This window comes from Triticum urartu, chromosome 2A (genome assembly GCF_056163025.1).
Source record: "Triticum urartu cultivar PI428250 chromosome 2A, HENAU_Tu73, whole genome shotgun sequence".
Lineage (NCBI taxonomy): Eukaryota > Viridiplantae > Streptophyta > Magnoliopsida > Poales > Poaceae > Triticum > Triticum urartu.
Window position 1 is genome coordinate 668,752,566 of NC_141874.1, and position 15,071 is coordinate 668,767,636.

General features: G+C 51.5%; 4 protein-coding genes across 4 annotated transcripts; 2 read left to right on the forward strand and 2 right to left on the reverse strand.

The window, feature by feature from the left end:
- Positions 1-1,010: 1,010 nt before the first annotated feature.
- On the forward strand, positions 1,011-1,672 carry LOC147986574 (uncharacterized). The gene is made up of 2 exons (XM_087540091.1): positions 1,011-1,116; positions 1,200-1,672. Exons 1-2 carry the CDS (start codon positions 1,011-1,013, stop codon positions 1,670-1,672), a joined length of 579 nt encoding a protein of 192 aa, XP_087396217.1.
- Positions 1,673-2,797: 1,125 nt separating this feature from the next.
- LOC125533987 (cytochrome P450 716B1-like) lies at positions 2,798-4,610 on the reverse strand. The gene is made up of 3 exons (XM_048697302.2): positions 3,631-4,610; positions 3,355-3,542; positions 2,798-3,266 (listed from the first exon to the last, which is right to left on the reverse strand). Exons 1-3 carry the CDS (start codon positions 4,592-4,594, stop codon positions 2,949-2,951), a joined length of 1,470 nt encoding a protein of 489 aa, XP_048553259.1. The 5' UTR covers positions 4,595-4,610; the 3' UTR covers positions 2,798-2,948.
- Positions 4,611-6,550: 1,940 nt separating this feature from the next.
- On the forward strand, positions 6,551-7,393 carry LOC147986575 (uncharacterized). Its single transcript, XM_087540093.1, has 2 exons — positions 6,551-6,722; positions 6,827-7,393. Exons 1-2 carry the CDS (start codon positions 6,617-6,619, stop codon positions 7,291-7,293), a joined length of 573 nt encoding a protein of 190 aa, XP_087396219.1. The 5' UTR covers positions 6,551-6,616; the 3' UTR covers positions 7,294-7,393.
- Positions 7,394-8,906: 1,513 nt separating this feature from the next.
- LOC147986576 (uncharacterized) lies at positions 8,907-14,562 on the reverse strand. The gene is made up of 2 exons (XM_087542066.1): positions 13,659-14,562; positions 8,907-9,049 (listed from the first exon to the last, which is right to left on the reverse strand). The coding sequence occupies exons 1-2, from the start codon at positions 14,560-14,562 to the stop codon at positions 8,907-8,909; spliced, it is 1,047 nt and encodes a 348-aa protein (XP_087398192.1).
- Between the last annotated feature and the right edge of the window lie 509 nt (positions 14,563-15,071).

Below are 15,071 nucleotides of genomic sequence, written 5' to 3' on the forward strand. Positions count from 1 at the left end.
GGTCTTTTGTTTCGTTAGGCTGTAGCTTGTGAGTGTCATCAGGTTTTCGCCCCATGACGGATGGTCCGTTCTAGGATCGTCCTGCGGTGGGTTTCCTGATAATGCACCAACTCGCTCCCCCCTTTCAGTCTCATTAGCTCTCAAAAACAGGAGGTGATTCCTTCCATTCTGTTAGTGGTTAGTGGTTTGATCTTTAAGACAAATTTGATACAGACTAATGTATTTCTGTTGATTGCGAAATTAATGGAAAGGGGTTGAGAGCCCGGTTGGAAAAAAGACGCTCGCTGAGCCGTTCCCTGGCGAACTAATCGCCCGCTGCCCCAACTGTCATTCCCCAGATATTGCGGTAGTTTTCCAATCAATTCGCATGGACGTCTATTTTCATCAGAGGTGTGGCTATCCGTGTCCAGTCGACCTACCCGATAAAATCCATCAATGATTTTTGCAAAAGACTTTGCCTAAGAGAGTCACAACCAAATATGAAACCAGGTGAAACTAGAGAAATTTGAAAGAACTCTATAGTCAAGAACACCGGAGAAGTAACAAAAGAACTGCTGGAATGAGCTGCCCCTTCGTCCAATTTTTCTTTGGCGGGATTCTTCAGTTTTACTTCGTAATCATGCTCCTTGTAATTAAGTAGAAACCATATAGTGAGGGGACAATTTTTTCCGATTTTCTTCCCATTTTCATATAGCAGTTTTTCAGGCATTTTGGAAAAAGCAAAGTTGAATAATAATCGAACAAAAATCCCATAATATTTTTTCTGAGGGAAAAAAAATCCCATAATAAATCTCAAAAAGTTTTTTTTAGTTTGAGTTTTTTTGATAAATCTCAAAAAGTAGACCAAGCAATACTTGCCGCTGCGCACATGCAGCCCATCACGAGAAAGGAGATCCAGTACGTAGTTCAACTCGGCCCGGTTCTCATTCCGTCGCGGCATCGCCTGATCGCTGACCTCCTCCATCGCCGCAACTGCAAAACCCTCCTCGCCGTTATCCCTGCGACCATCCATGGCCACCTCCACCGGAGCACCGCTCCCGCCTGCCGGCCCCGAGAAGGAGAAGCCGCTCGCCCGCTCCGCACCGGCAACCGCTCCCGCGGACCTCGCCAATCCAGGTCCAATCTCCGTAGCCGACGAACCATTGGAGGCGCAGTTTCTTTCACCGTCCCTACCGTCTCTGATTCTGGTCTCGTCGCAGGCAAGAAGACGCGCCGCCGGGTGCCTATGACGGACGAGGAGCGGGGGAGGATCGACCGCCTGAAGGAGCTGCACGCGTCAGGGACCGAGGAGCTGCACGAGCTGATGGAGATACACAAGGAGCTGCGCGACTACCACGACGAGCTTCTGTTCCGGCGGAGGTGCCTGGCCGCGCGCCTGGTCAGCCGGATCGCCTTCCAGCGCCGCGACGCCGCCTACGTCAGGCATCACCTTGGCCTTGGCTTGAAGGTGGGGGATAAGCTGCCGGAGGAGCTCAAGCAGGCTAGGCTGCCGATCTCGATGGCCCTTTTCTTGTGGCATGAGATGGGCAGGGCCTTGTACATAGGCATGGATAACTTCATGGATGAGTACAGCAACACCGAGGAGTACCGGAGAGGGATGCTAGCGTTGGTGCCCGGGGCTGTCCCTGATGAGAACGGAGCCCCGCCGGATTCTGTTGCCCCCCAAGAGTAGGAATTGATCGAGTCTGTTTGGTTGGTGTGGATGAGTGCTTGTTTAATCCTGAGAACGAAATGTTGCTATGTTTTGTTGTGTTCAGGTTCAGGATGACTACTTGTTTGATGCTATTGTGTTGAGCATGATTTATTTATGGCGTGAGTGCTTCAATCAAACCAAGTGGACTAATCCTTTATTTTTGAAGATTTCAATTAACCATCTTGTGTGCTAATTGCTGTGTTCTGGTTATGAACTTCTGATTATGTATGTTTTTGCCTAGGAAACCATATGTAACTTGGCATGATTAGTGATGCAGAATTGCAGATAGAACCCCGATCTGAATATTCCACGGTGAGTGCACCGGCACGGAAGGAAGGTGCGGTGGACCGTAGGCATCCTGTGCCGCTGCCGTCGAGTGTGTTGCTCCTTGATCCACTTCTGTGCTCGAAAGCTATGACCAGCCTACGAGGTTTGGTCTTGGACAGAAGGTATGTGGCAGGATGGCTTAGCAAAAAGAAAATCTAATTCGGGAAATCAGCGGTCTGTGAAAAATGAAGTAAATCAGTATGTTACTAGAGAGAATTATTTCAGAGTTTGAACTCAGGCAAACGATTTCAGAGTTTGAACTCAGGCAAACGATTTCAGATGACTTTAGAAACTGTGTTAAACCGAGACTACTAGTTATGATTTTCCATCTTTATTCAGGACCTCTCTCATGATTTCAAAACCATAATGCCTTTGGAATCTAGTGAATACAGATATGCTGACCTCCACCTTATGTGTTTCTCTTGATTTTGCGCCATTGAGCCTAAACACAAGAGCAATGCTATAAAGAAATTACATTGAAATATCTGTGATTGCTACTTGAGCAGCCTACTCTGTTATGTCTTTTTTTTTGTCTTTTTTTTTGAAATAATGGAGGAGGACTGCATAGTCTAGTACTTATCATTTTGCTGCAAAACAATGCTATATAGACAAAACAAAACGAGGTCTACTTGCCAATGACTGCCGAGTGAGCCTGCTGGATCCATACCATCTCCATTGTTGTGGTGTACATGCTGCCTCTACGAACACCAAATAACCGTGAAACAAATCATCTTTGTTCTTGCCCATTTTATTCTTGTGAGACAAATAGTTGATTACTTGATGTTATTCATATATATGCCTCCTCTCATATCTCCTACATTTTCATTTATCTCTCTACTCTACTGCAAGTCTGCAATGCTGTGCTGCGACTGACGGACCGATCGATCATGATATGGAGATTGTTGTAACTTGTGAGGATTGGTCAGGATCAAGGAGAGGCCCTGTGCTCGATTTGGACGGGCAGGCCAAGCAGCGGCGACGGCATGGGGTCCCTCACAAAGGTGTCCTCCTTGCAGCAGAGCTTCCATCTGAACTGCCTCACAAGATGGTGCATCGTCACCAGCGTCTCGATCCTGGAAAACTCTATCCCGGGGCATATCCTAGGGCCACCCCCGAAGGCGACAAAGGAGAACGGCGGCGCCGCCGATGCTCTTTGGTTCTCGGTCTCGAACCGGGACGGGTCGAACTTGGCCGGCTCGTGGAAGATGCTCGCGTCCATGTGCGTCACGTTTGCCGTCCAGAACACCTGAAAACGTCACATCAAGAGTTTGCATCAGGTTTCTCGGCGAGTTGGTGGTGATGCTAGCTGCCTATGGTGATTGGTACGGATTGACCTGCCATCCTTTTGGGATGAGGTAGCCGTCGAACTCGGTGTCCTCGAGTGCTCTTCTGAAGTTGCCGAAGATCGGAGGGACGACGCGGAGTGTCTCCTGCGCGACCCGCCATGTGAGCTTCATCTTCGCCAGATCTTCCCAGGTGAGAGCCTCGCCGTCACCTTTGTTCTTGGCGATCTCCTCATGCTCTGTATCACGAAACGAAACACACATCATGAGTTCATGTCTTCATGACCATGGCGGGTTGGTAGTTTGATTCACCAATCAGTCACTTGCCTTGAACCATGGCGGCGAGGGTGGCATCGTCGTTGGCGAGGTGACGGACCATGAACGTCATAAGGATGGAAGACGTGTCGTGGCCGGCGATGAGGGCGACCATGGCGTTGTCCACGATCTCCTCGTCGGTCAGCAGCCGCTGGCCATGGCCGTCCCTCAGGCCGAGCAGGCAGGTGATGAGGTCGCTGTTCCGCGACGCCTTGCCGTTGCCGTGCTCCACCTCCACCTGGCTGGCCTTCTTCTTCTCCCGGGTGATCTCCTGGAGCACCCGGCGGGCTCTGCCGCTAGCCTTGAGGCTCCGGCTGAAGGCCGTGAACGGCAGGTTCACCGGGACGGCCCATATGCCCTCGATCATGCGCACGAAGTCGCCGGCCAGGGCGTCCCGCACGGCGCCCCTCTCGAGGCCGAAGAGCAGCGCTGAGATGATGTCGAACGTGAGCCGCTTCATCAGCGGCAGTACCGTGACGGTGGCGCGGCCGGCCCAGTTCTCCTGGAGGTGGCGCCGCACCTCGCCGTCGATCCTGCCCACGTACGCCTTGAGCATGTCCGGCCTGAGGAACTCGAGCAGGGCGCCGCGGACGCGCCGGTGGTCGGCGCCGTGGAGGTCGAGGATGCTCTTCTCCCCGAGTATCCGCTGCACGGACCGGGGCTGCCGGGTGGAGAAAGCGCCGCTGAAGAACAGGAACTTGTTGGCCGCCGGCCCGGCCAGGAGCACCGTCGGCCTGCCGAACAGTGACAGCTTGGACACGGGCCCGTACCTGTCGATCCGGTCCTGGATCCAGCGGCTGCCGCCGTCGCCGCGCATGGCCCGAAGGAGGCCGAGGCTCTGGCCGATAACCGGCAGGCCGAGGGAGCCCGGGGGAAGGTTGCCCGGCCGTGCTTTCTTGGCTCTGGCGAGGAGGTGGATGGCAATGGACGAGGCGGTGACAACAACGAGTGCCACGACTATGGCCAAATAATCCATTGGAGAGGGATCAGTGTTAAGATGACACTGACTGCTGCTACTTGGAGCTGAAGCTGAAGACGAATGTCGGAATATATAGGCGAGCATGAGCAGGTTGTTTTTGCGGGAACGAAATTGCTGTCAGATGGCGTAGTTCAACACGTAGTCATGATGCATGCGCCGGAGATTTCAAACAAGAAAGAATCCGCCATTTCCAACGACGAACTCCAAAACGCTGAGATACCCTCTCGGTTCAAGACAAAAAATGGTATATGCTCTTGAGGTAGAAGACAAGTCCTAGGAAGCGATGACAGTGCCATCATCCATCAATGGTAAGATGCACGCATGAAATTGGCAATTCTTTTAGGAGCTCAGACAACTATTGGCAGAGCAACACTACAATCTGTCCCTCTTCGAGGAGCATCGGCTGGCGGAGAGTAAATTGCAAAAAACCACCATATTTGTGGACCCTAAATCAAAAAACCATCATGTTTCGTTTTTTTTACAAAAACCCACTGGTATTGTGTTGACAGTTTGCGAAAAACACTGATTAGTCAATTAGAGCCGTTTGACGCAATAACTGACGATTTATGATAAAAGTTAGGGAGGAGACGGCTTATTTTTTAGGGCGACGGTATGCGTCCACCGGCGGAAATTTAAAAAGGATCCGCCACCTTGCTGACCATTGAATTGACATATTAATAACCGTCTGATCTACCAACGTAGTGTAAGCAGCAACCCTTTGCAACAAGAGTGGTGTTTCTGCAACAGCCTGCTTGTTGCAATCATCCGAGTCTGTATTTTTTATTTTTTTTTGCAACAGACATCTTATTGAAGAAATTTTTCACAACAGAGATCTTGTTGCAGAAATTTTAAAGATCACATGTGCATGTTTTTTTTAATTTTCTGCAATAGACATCTTGCTTCAGAATTTTTCCGCAACAAAGGTCTTGTTGCAGAATTTTAAAGATTTCAGAATTTTTTTGCAACAAAGATCGTGTTGCAGAATTTTAAAGATTTATGCATATGGTCCCTCTTTGCAACAAGAGCTTTGTTTCGAAAACACACTGACTATTGCAACAAGAGCTTTATTCAGAAACATGCTCTTCCGAAACCGTCGTTCACTGCGAGCTTCGCCAGATGGTGGTGAGGGAGGATCGACGTTGCCTATCCCCGCCTTCGTGCCGCCGCCGGCGAGCACCCGACCTCCGACCAAAGTCACCTCGTCACCATCCTCCTCTTCCTTCTGTTTTCTTCATCTCTCTGTATCTCTCGCCGTAGGAGCGCCTTTCGCCAGTATCGTCACAGGTCCTTGCTGTGGAGCTCGCCGTCAACCCCGCCAGACCTCATCGAGACGAGCTCCCGCCGCTCCCGGGCGTCCCCACCTCCTACCCACGGGTCATCCTCATCGGATCCAGCGAGATTCGACTGGAATCCTCGTCGTCGTTGCACTCCTAGCCGCACGGGTCTCTGCCCCTGCGGCTCCCGAATGTCCCTGCCTCCTGCCCGCGCGCCATCCTCATCGGATCCGGCGAGATTCCTGGCCGCCATCGCCCTCTCGGCCGCACGAGTCACAACCGCTGCAAAAAAGCCAGACAGTTGCAAAACTCTCTTTTTCGAAACAAAGGCTCAGTCGCAGAAACACATATAGGGGGGGGGAGGGTGCTCTTGTTCATCTAATCAACAGAGGATGTGACGGACACGGAGCCGGCGGACACGCCCTTGCGATCGGCCGGCTGAAGGTAAGTTTTTCCCTATTTTTTAAGACGCCAAAAGAGCTGGCCCTATTATGATTGGAGGTTTTTTTTTTTGGAACAAACAACATGTCAACATTTTAGTATTTTTTTAAAGAATTTATGCACATTTTAGCTGACCAAAGCCCATCACGAGACATGAGGTCCACTACGCAGTTTCAAGTCGGGCCCTCGAGGGATCGTGGCATTACTGGCTTCGTCCTTGATCGCTGTACCTCCCCGCGATTGCCGCCGCAGCCGCCCGAGTCACCTCTCATCTGCCTCCTCGCCGTAACCCCTGCGACCATCCATGGCCACCTCCACCCGATCACCGCTCCCTCCGGCCGACCCCGAGAAGGAGAAGCCGCTCGCGCGCTCCGCATCGGCGACTGCTCCTTCGGACCTCACGAACCCAGGTCCAAATACCCGCCCTCGAACCCTTGAAATCATTAGTCCTCGAGCACCCTTGGAGGGCAGCAGTTTCACCGTCCATGTCGTCTTTGATTTTGGCATCGTGCAGGGAAGAAGATGCGCCGCCCGGTGCCGATGACGGACGAGGAGCGGAACAAGATCAAGGACCTGAAGGAGCAGCACCGGTCAGGGATGGAGGGGTTACGAGAGTCTTTCCAGATACACAAGGAGCTGCGGTACCACCACGACGAACTCCTGTTCCGGCGGAGGTGCCTGGCCGCGCGCCTGGTCAGCCGGATCGCCTTCCAGCGCCGCGACGCCGCCTATATCAACCATCAGCGTCGCCTTGGCTTGAAGCTCGGGGATAGGTTGCCGGAGGAGCTCAAGAAGATTGGGCCACCAATGGGGGCGGCGCTCATAATGTGGGCTGAGATGTGCAGGGCCCTGAACATGGGCATGGATAACTACATTGCTGAGTGCGACAATCCGGAGGCGTTCCGGGGGAGGATGAGGTCGTTGGGGCTCATTCGTGATGAGAAGGCAGCTCCGCAGGATTGTGTTGCCCCCCAAGAGTAGGGATTAATAAGTCTGTTTGCTTGGTGTGGATCAGTGCTTGTTTAATCCTGGGAACGAAATGTGTTGGGGATGAGTTTTTGTTTAATCCTATTGTGCCGGCGGCGGCGCTCGATCTCAACGCGGCGCGCGCGGCCGCTCGCCGGCACAGGATGGATGGGTTCCGGCAGAGGATTGCGGCGGACGTGTGCCGGAGGTACTGAGAGACAAGGACGCGGGTCCCGTGGAACGACGTCCATCTCCCCAACGGATGGCACCTCAGCGCCGACCGGGTTCCGATCCCTCCTGTGCCGGCGAGCGGCCGCGCGCGCCGCGATGAGATCGAGCGCCACCGCCGCCTCCTCCCCGACGACCTGTTCTACGACGACATGTACGCCCCAAATTCCGACCTCTAGGACACGTGGCTCCGGGACGAGTACGACACGCGCCGCGCGTCATACTTCACCGGCACGGTGTCGGGGCCGCGGCGGCCACGTCGAGAGGTGCGCGGGCGTATGCTCGTGCGCGGCCTCACACCCACGCCGTCGCCTTCTCCGTCTCCGTCACCACCTCCACCTCCTCGCATGACAGCGGAGGAGGCCCGGCTCGTGCAGCGTGTCATGGGCGACTCCATGTACACCCACGACGAGCGCCAATGGGACGGCTTGGAGGAGGCGATGGCACTCTCTGCCGCCGGCGATGTCGCCTTTCCCGAGCTGCAAATGGTGGCCGTGAAGGAGGAGGAGAGGAGGGAGGAGGCGATGGAGGAGGAGCCGGTGGCCGCATTCCACCCGGGCCTGGTGGGCCAGGGGTGGGGCTGGTCCTGCACTGCTCCGGAGATGGCCGCCGCCGTGGGCGTGAACTGGTGCGCCACTCCGCCGCGGTCACCGGAGCGGGAGGCGTCGCCACGGGAGGAGGTCGTGCAGGCAGCTCCCGCCGTCCAGCCCGCCCCCGTCTACCACGCACCGCCGGCCCATCTCTGGACGCCCCCGGCCTACGTGGACCTCGTCAGCGACGACGACGACGTTGACGACCACTAAAGATGGCGACAGCATCAAACGGGCACGGGCAGGAACGCGCTGGCGGCGACCGTTTTTTATTTTCCTTTTTATGTTTAATTATGTCTAATTGGAAGTGAAAACTGGGCCGTTTTGTGGCCATGGACGCTAATTAAGTTTTAAGTTTTTTAAACTGCGTTTATTTACTTTCTTAAGTCATTTTGTTTAAGTTTTTATGTTTTTTTAAACACGTCCAACACGGACAAGATTTGAGGTGCGGCCACGCGGTGGGCGCACGCACGACTCAACGGACAGAGGCGGACACGGGCGAACCCATCGGCGCCCCAAAGAGATAGAAACCGGTCAAAACGGACGTCCGATTGGGATCGCGCGGTGAAGTTGGCCTAAAAGAAGAAGTATATGCTGGATTAGTTGTACTACATGAAAAGAATTAAACTGAGACTCAAACCCCATGTACTCAGGGTTAGTCAGCTATCCTTTACACGAGAAGGAACACAGATAGCGAGAGCAGGCAAGATCTGGCGACCGGACACCATTGCAGGGCTGAGACATGCACGCCCCAGGCCACGCGTTGGGCAGTGAAGGGTACTGATCCGGCAGTGGCATGACACACTCGCATCAATCAAAGTAGACCCTCCTCGAGAACACCCAGTCACCCGAGAAGCTGAAGTCGCTCGGGTCTTTCTCTAGTATCATCTCTTTCTGCGCGTGCATGTCCCCCAACAACATCTCGTTATAGTTCTTGATCCCCCAGAACATCCCTGTATCATTTGCAAACTACACATTTCTTACCCACTCTTACTTCATAGTATTATACTGCTATTTAACCCTGTCAAAGATTGTGTGCTTCACGAGCTTGACAAAGCTTGTTTAACAACTAATTATATTTCACATAATTTCTCTAGGGTAGGGGGCCATAGCCCCCCTTGGCCCTATTGAAGCTCCTCCACTGGTGTGCTTATTGATGGCGCCATACTGGATAAGTGACTCGTAGTCAGAGTGTGGCAGAATGTCAGGTGGCTTTGCCTGAGGGTGACGCAGCAGGATGATGATGGGACCAGGGCCGGGCCGGCAAAATCCGGGGCCCTGTGCGAAACTAAAAAACAGGGCCCTATTTCACAAAAAAATGAACTAACTTGCAATTATAATGTATAAATATCTCATGGAAAAAATATAATGTTTATAATGTAATATCTTACATAACAATTGGATATCTTACATAACAATTGGACATATAAAAAGGTTATACCTATCCAACTCCCGTTTGCTAATTATTTGAACATCCTCATTCTTGTAGTATTTTTTGAAATGAAATCCTCAATGATACCCTCATAACCAATCTTCTCCAACACTTCACTCTCAAGAACCAATTTCTAATAAAGTAATGATCCCTGCCAATAATTAATTAGAAAATTAGGAATTAGGAGTAGGAAGCAAACTTAATCAAAAAGAAGGACTCGCTAAGCACCTGAAGGCTAGCGTCGGTAACCGATCAATCTATTGAGACGATGTCGACGAGTCTGAAATTTGAGAAAGAAGGCGAGGAAGGCAACCGTGGCACCGCAGCAGTGGCCTATCGCTTAGTTGGCCTGAATCTGAAATCTCATCGATCTAAGGAGCAGGGACTGAGAGAGAGCCAGCGAGGGACGAGGCGTCGAGCCGTTGACGTCAAGGGCTCCTGGCGTCGAGCCCTCGAGGCTCCAGGCGACGACGGGACGCGTTCTGATCCTCTTCCTGTAGGCTGTAGCGTAGCCACGATCTGATCCATGTAGCGATCTAGGTTTTCTTTTTGGGTCTGATCCATGTCACATCTAAGCTGATTTTCACTCTGTTTGTGGTCTATTTTTTTTGTCCTAGTCTTTTTTTGTTTCTTGTTGATGCATTATATACTTGTGGGAGGTTAGATGTGACATCCTTAAAAAACATCTAGATATGAATTAGACAAACTGTTTCTTTTTTGATGTTAGCGGTCTAGTGTTTTTTTATAGATAAAAAAACGTAGGCACGTAGCGAACTAGCGATGCCCTCGTCGCCTTTTTTTTTTCTGAGTGGTGCCTCGTCGCCTGACCCTCTTATAGCGATCGGGAGGAGTCAGCGCTCTCGCTCGATGGGCCTAGTCGCTCGACCCAGCAGCGGTTAACTATTACTAGACTTATATAAAAAAAAATATGGGCCCCTGAGAATTTTGGGCCCTGTGCGGGCCGCACCTTTTGCACCACTGTGGGCCCGGCCCTGGATGGGACATCCCTAAACTGCAAGTACAAGTAGATGATCTGCCATGCATATCACTGCGACACCAAGCCAAGGAAGAGCCATCAGTCTGGCTCAATGCACCTCAAGACAGTGGATCGTTGGCAACTAGAAAGGATAAAATGCTTACGCATAACTTGTTCGTGCCGCTGCTCATCGACCTTGGACCTTGTTGTGGGCACAATGGGGTGGGTTGGGTCGACGCTCGTCTGCGGTGAAGTTAGAGTTGCTTGCTCGGTGATTAGGGACGGCGATGACACCTTGTTTAGAAGTTATGACAATGACACCTCTATGCTTTCTTGATAAGGCTCTCTTTAAAGAGGTGTGTGTAGGGTATTCTATGTGTGCCGCTCGGCAGGCAGTAACGGTTTTCACCTGGTTTTCTAATAATTCTCTTTTCCACTTAATTAATGTGTCAGACAAATCTTTTGCCTTAAAAATATCACCACAATAAGCATAGAAGGATGGCAGTACGATAGAGAAGGCGAAAGCACACAGACCACGACTCACCCATACACAGAGGCTGAATCGTTATGTAAGTTAACTAAGGTGCCCTGCAACTGACATTTGTTTTGTGTGTACTTCTAGTTCGATGCCATGTTTGGAATGCAGGAATTACAAAACCCAGTTCGTGCGAGAATCGAAAATATATTTTGCAATCTCTAAGCAGGCAGCGAGCATGTGGAAAGACTCATGTGTCAACCTCAAATTTCACATTTGTTTCATACTACCAACATACAGAGGCGCACATTTGCACATTGAAATAGTACTTTGAGGCCGAAAACATACCCTGAATATAACTTCGAGACAAGCAGCTTGATTTAGCAAATTGAACTAACTATTTTTTAGGGAAATTGAACTAACTTGTTGAAACTGATCTCGTGAATCTCTTCGCATTACCGCTAGGCCACAAGGCCCATTAGACCCATTACAAAACATGAACAAAAAATCATATTGGATATATCACAAGTGCCTGTCAAATTGCACATAACTATGATATTGCAAATTCCATTTTTGTGGGATTAATCAATCATGTATTGAGACCATTTAAACATAACCTTTTTCTCTCACTGGTATTTAGCACTTATCCTTCACCTGCAAATGTATTACTACGGTGACACATTTATTCCCAAAGTAATTGATAGGAATTGACACCTAAAAGGGAGAACTCAAAGAGAGCATATAAATTAGAGAAAAGTAGATGATCACAGAACATTAAGAAAAACAAAGCGAAGGTTCATACATTCAGATATAGGCCGGCTGAGCATGCAGCCACTACACGCAGGAGATATACTCATTACAATACAGTAAAATGGAGCTAGCTACAGCCATCCACGGCGATTTGACGTTGTCAACTGTGGGATCTCACGTATGAACGCTTCAGATTGATTGATCGTCCCGCTGCACGCACCATGATCGTTTTAACCAGTTTCCCCGCGCATCGTCGTTGGCCCAACGTGCCCGGGCCGCTGCTCCGGAGGATGAGCTGGGTGCTCTCTGATCAATTGGGCTAATAGGTAGTTAGCTAGGCCTTAATTCTAGCCCACCGTACGGCTCACCTCCCATACGCTTTTCTCAAAAAAAAAAAACTCCCATACGTACCTTCCTTTGTAAGAAAAGGTCACCTCCACAGCAATCCCCTCCAGCCGCACGCACTCCGCCTTCACGAGCGGTCGTACAACAGAAGTACTATGCCATCACGTGATTAGGAAAACCAAAAAAAATCTTCAAGTTCTCTTCAGAAAATGAAGCAGTAGTAGCATTTGAGAAGATAAACAATGATATGTAAAATACAACTTCATGGCATCCGTACATAAAACACAAGCCAAGTCTTGTAATATGCAACCCTCAGTGCGAATATTTTCCTTATGCTTTTTTTGTACATATATAATGATTTCATCTGCTTGATGGAAGAAACTAATTTACAATGTTCCAAACAATGGACAATATGATGCTACTGTCAAGATGAGTAAGGTGCTTATTCAATATCATTTCTTCTTTCCCTAAAAAAGATTATATTTATTTTGTTTGGAATATGTAATGTTAAATTAAGCTCTTGACATGTGCCCGATTTCATACACTTGCGTGGCAACCAATGCACATTTTAAGTTCAATATTATGCCCAGTACCATAGTGGGAAGCAAATCTATATGTGCAGTTTCACTTAGAATTATACTTGAGTTTAAATGTAAAATCCAGTATTCTAGGTCATTGGTGTACTTGACGCCACAACTCATAATTTTCACTCACCGTCGATCTTTTAAATGTTTTCCTTAATCTTCTATTTTACGGGTTTGCGAAAGATTTGTAAAATCTCATGCAGAATTTCTTGTTCAAAGATATTTGATGATTATTTTAACTGGCCCCTTCTATATATGCGTGTACCCAAATTTTGGTATACAAATATATTGTAGTTTATGCTAAAAATTGAGGCGCTCAATTCAAATCTGAATTAAAAATTATACTTCTATTTCTTTCATAAATGGTCATATTATCACTAAGATGGGCGGGTGCGGCAATGCGCACCTTGATGTTCTAGTTCTTCTTAAAAGACAACAAAATATCTCTAAAAACTAAAGGACATTAAGGGCTATTGATCTTCCAAAGACTCCAGAGATCTTCGATAATTAAAGGACATGACAAGCTCAATTCACGTGGCTACATATTGATGAGTAACTTGCAATTGGTAGGAGCTAGGGCCCTACCGGATCTAGGGCGTAGGTTGTAGGGGAAGGAGGGGGAAGGGCGAGGGCTGGTGCGCGGCGGCCGGCGGCGTAGCGTCGTCCTTGCGATGGGAGCAGCGGCGGCGAAAGCAGGAGGCGGCTAGGGTTTAGGTCTCCCGGCTCCCTAAGGGAAGCCGAGAAAATATTGATTGCTTCTTGCTTGATTAGATTGATGATACATCTCCTCTCCTTATATAGAGAGGTTTACTTGACTCCTAAGCAAACGATCCTAATACGATAAGATAATTGGGCTAAGCCCCTAATTAAGATACTTTGGCCATAACCCACTGGGCGAAGCCCCTATGCCGGTCATAACACTTCTCCCCGCCTGCACAAACAGCTCGTCCTCAAGCTGTAAGGTGGGGAAGCGCTTGCTGAACTCCTCGAGGTGATCAACCAGCGTCAAATATCTTCGCGACAGCTGGGGCGGCAAGGTCGGCGGCTACGGCGTCCTCCGGAATGTAGTCTGCAACCTCCAGGTAGAAGAGTCGTGGGCAGGCGTGGCCGGGCGTGTAGGGCTCGTTGTAGTTGAAGCACAACTCTTGGCGGCGACGCTCGAGTAGCTCGGCCGAGGTGAGCCGGCGGAACGGGCGCGCCGCGGTCGCCGCAGAAGCCTGAGCAGGCCGACCCTGAGCGGGATCTGGCCAGGGTACCGACCCAGTGGCCCGGGACGGTGACTCCTGCTGGACGGCCACCGCACGGCGCTCGAACGCGTGGGCGTAGTACATGACTGTCTGGATATCCTGGGGTCCCCGAAACTCCATGTCCACACGGATGTGATCCAGAAGTCCATCGACAAAGAGGTCGGCCCGCTGCTGCGCCGTCACGCCCAACGCGTGGCATGCCAGGGCCTGGAAACGGTCGGCGAAGTCCTGAACCGTGGAGGTGAGGGGAAGGCGGCCTAGCTCCGCCAGGTGGCTCCCGCGGATTGGGGGCCCAAAACGAAGGAGGCAGAGCTCACGGAAGCGCTCCCAAGGGGGCATGCTGCCCTCGTCCCGCTCGAGGGCGTAGTACCAGGTCTGGGCTGCACCGCGGAGGTGGTAGGATGCTAGCCAAGTGCGCTTCGACGCGAGCGTGCGCTGTCCACGGAAAAACTGCTCACACTGGTTGAGCCAGTTAAGCGGGTCCTCCGTGCCATCATAAGTGGCAAAGTCGATCTTGGCGAATCGTGGCGGCGTCTGGGTCGATGTGCCATGGCCGACCGGCTCGGCGATGCGGAGCAGTGATGATGACGTCGCCCGGTCAATGGTGGGGAGGCCGTCGTAGGCCCCCGCGGAGCCGGGCGAGGCCCCAGACTGCATGGGTACCGGTGGGTCCCCGACCTCCGTGTAAACTAGCGGAGGCGACGTCCCGGTTAGCCAGGCCGGGATCGGGGACGGTGACGACGGAAATCGGACCTGCTAGATCGGGAGCCTCCCGGTGTGGACAGGCCCAGTCCGGAGCTGGGCGGCAGCGGTGGGAGTTGGACCAGCGCGGGCGGCACGGTTGGCGCGGCTGGGGCCAGCACGGGCCAGTGCGGCCACTGCGGCACTGGAGCGGGCGCGGGAGGCGCAGGTGGCGCCGCGAGAACCGGCGCGGGCCACTAAGGCCAGGACAGCGCTGGGGGTACCGAGTACCAGGGCAGGTGCAGCAGCGTCGGAGGCAGTCCATTGGGGTGCCCTGCCTGGAACGGTAGGAGCGGTGGCCCGCCAATTGCAGGAGCACCCTGGTATGGCCACGGCAGCGCGGGGTGGCCGTAGGCGGCGGTAGTCGCAGCCGGCGGAGGTGCGTGCGGTCCGACCAGGTACAGATGGATGCCCTGTACAGTCGT

What these genes read in the sequence shown, in the direction of transcription:
- LOC147986574 (XM_087540091.1), top strand. Translation starts at nt 1,011, where the DNA reads ATGGCCACCTCCACCGGAGCACCGCTCCCGCCTGCCGGCCCCGAGAAG. An exon ending in CGCGGACCTCGCCAATCCAG is followed by an intron (nt 1,117 to 1,199) that starts GTCCAATCTCCG and finishes GTCTCGTCGCAG; the next exon opens with GCAAGAAGACGCGCCGCCGG.
- LOC125533987 (XM_048697302.2), bottom strand. Translation starts at nt 4,594, where the DNA reads ATGGATTATTTGGCCATAGTCGTGGCACTCGTTGTTGTCACCGCCTCG. An exon ending in CCTCGCCGCCATGGTTCAAG is followed by an intron (nt 3,543 to 3,630) that starts GCAAGTGACTGA and finishes TTCGTGATACAG; the next exon opens with AGCATGAGGAGATCGCCAAG. An exon ending in TCATCCCAAAAGGATGGCAG is followed by an intron (nt 3,267 to 3,354) that starts GTCAATCCGTAC and finishes TGACGTTTTCAG; the next exon opens with GTGTTCTGGACGGCAAACGT.
- LOC147986575 (XM_087540093.1), top strand. Translation starts at nt 6,617, where the DNA reads ATGGCCACCTCCACCCGATCACCGCTCCCTCCGGCCGACCCCGAGAAG. An exon ending in TTCGGACCTCACGAACCCAG is followed by an intron (nt 6,723 to 6,826) that starts GTCCAAATACCC and finishes GGCATCGTGCAG; the next exon opens with GGAAGAAGATGCGCCGCCCG.
- LOC147986576 (XM_087542066.1), bottom strand. Translation starts at nt 14,562, where the DNA reads ATGCAGTCTGGGGCCTCGCCCGGCTCCGCGGGGGCCTACGACGGCCTC. An exon ending in CGCGAAGATATTTGACGCTG is followed by an intron (nt 9,050 to 13,658) that starts GTTGATCACCTC and finishes CAAATGATACAG; the next exon opens with GGATGTTCTGGGGGATCAAG.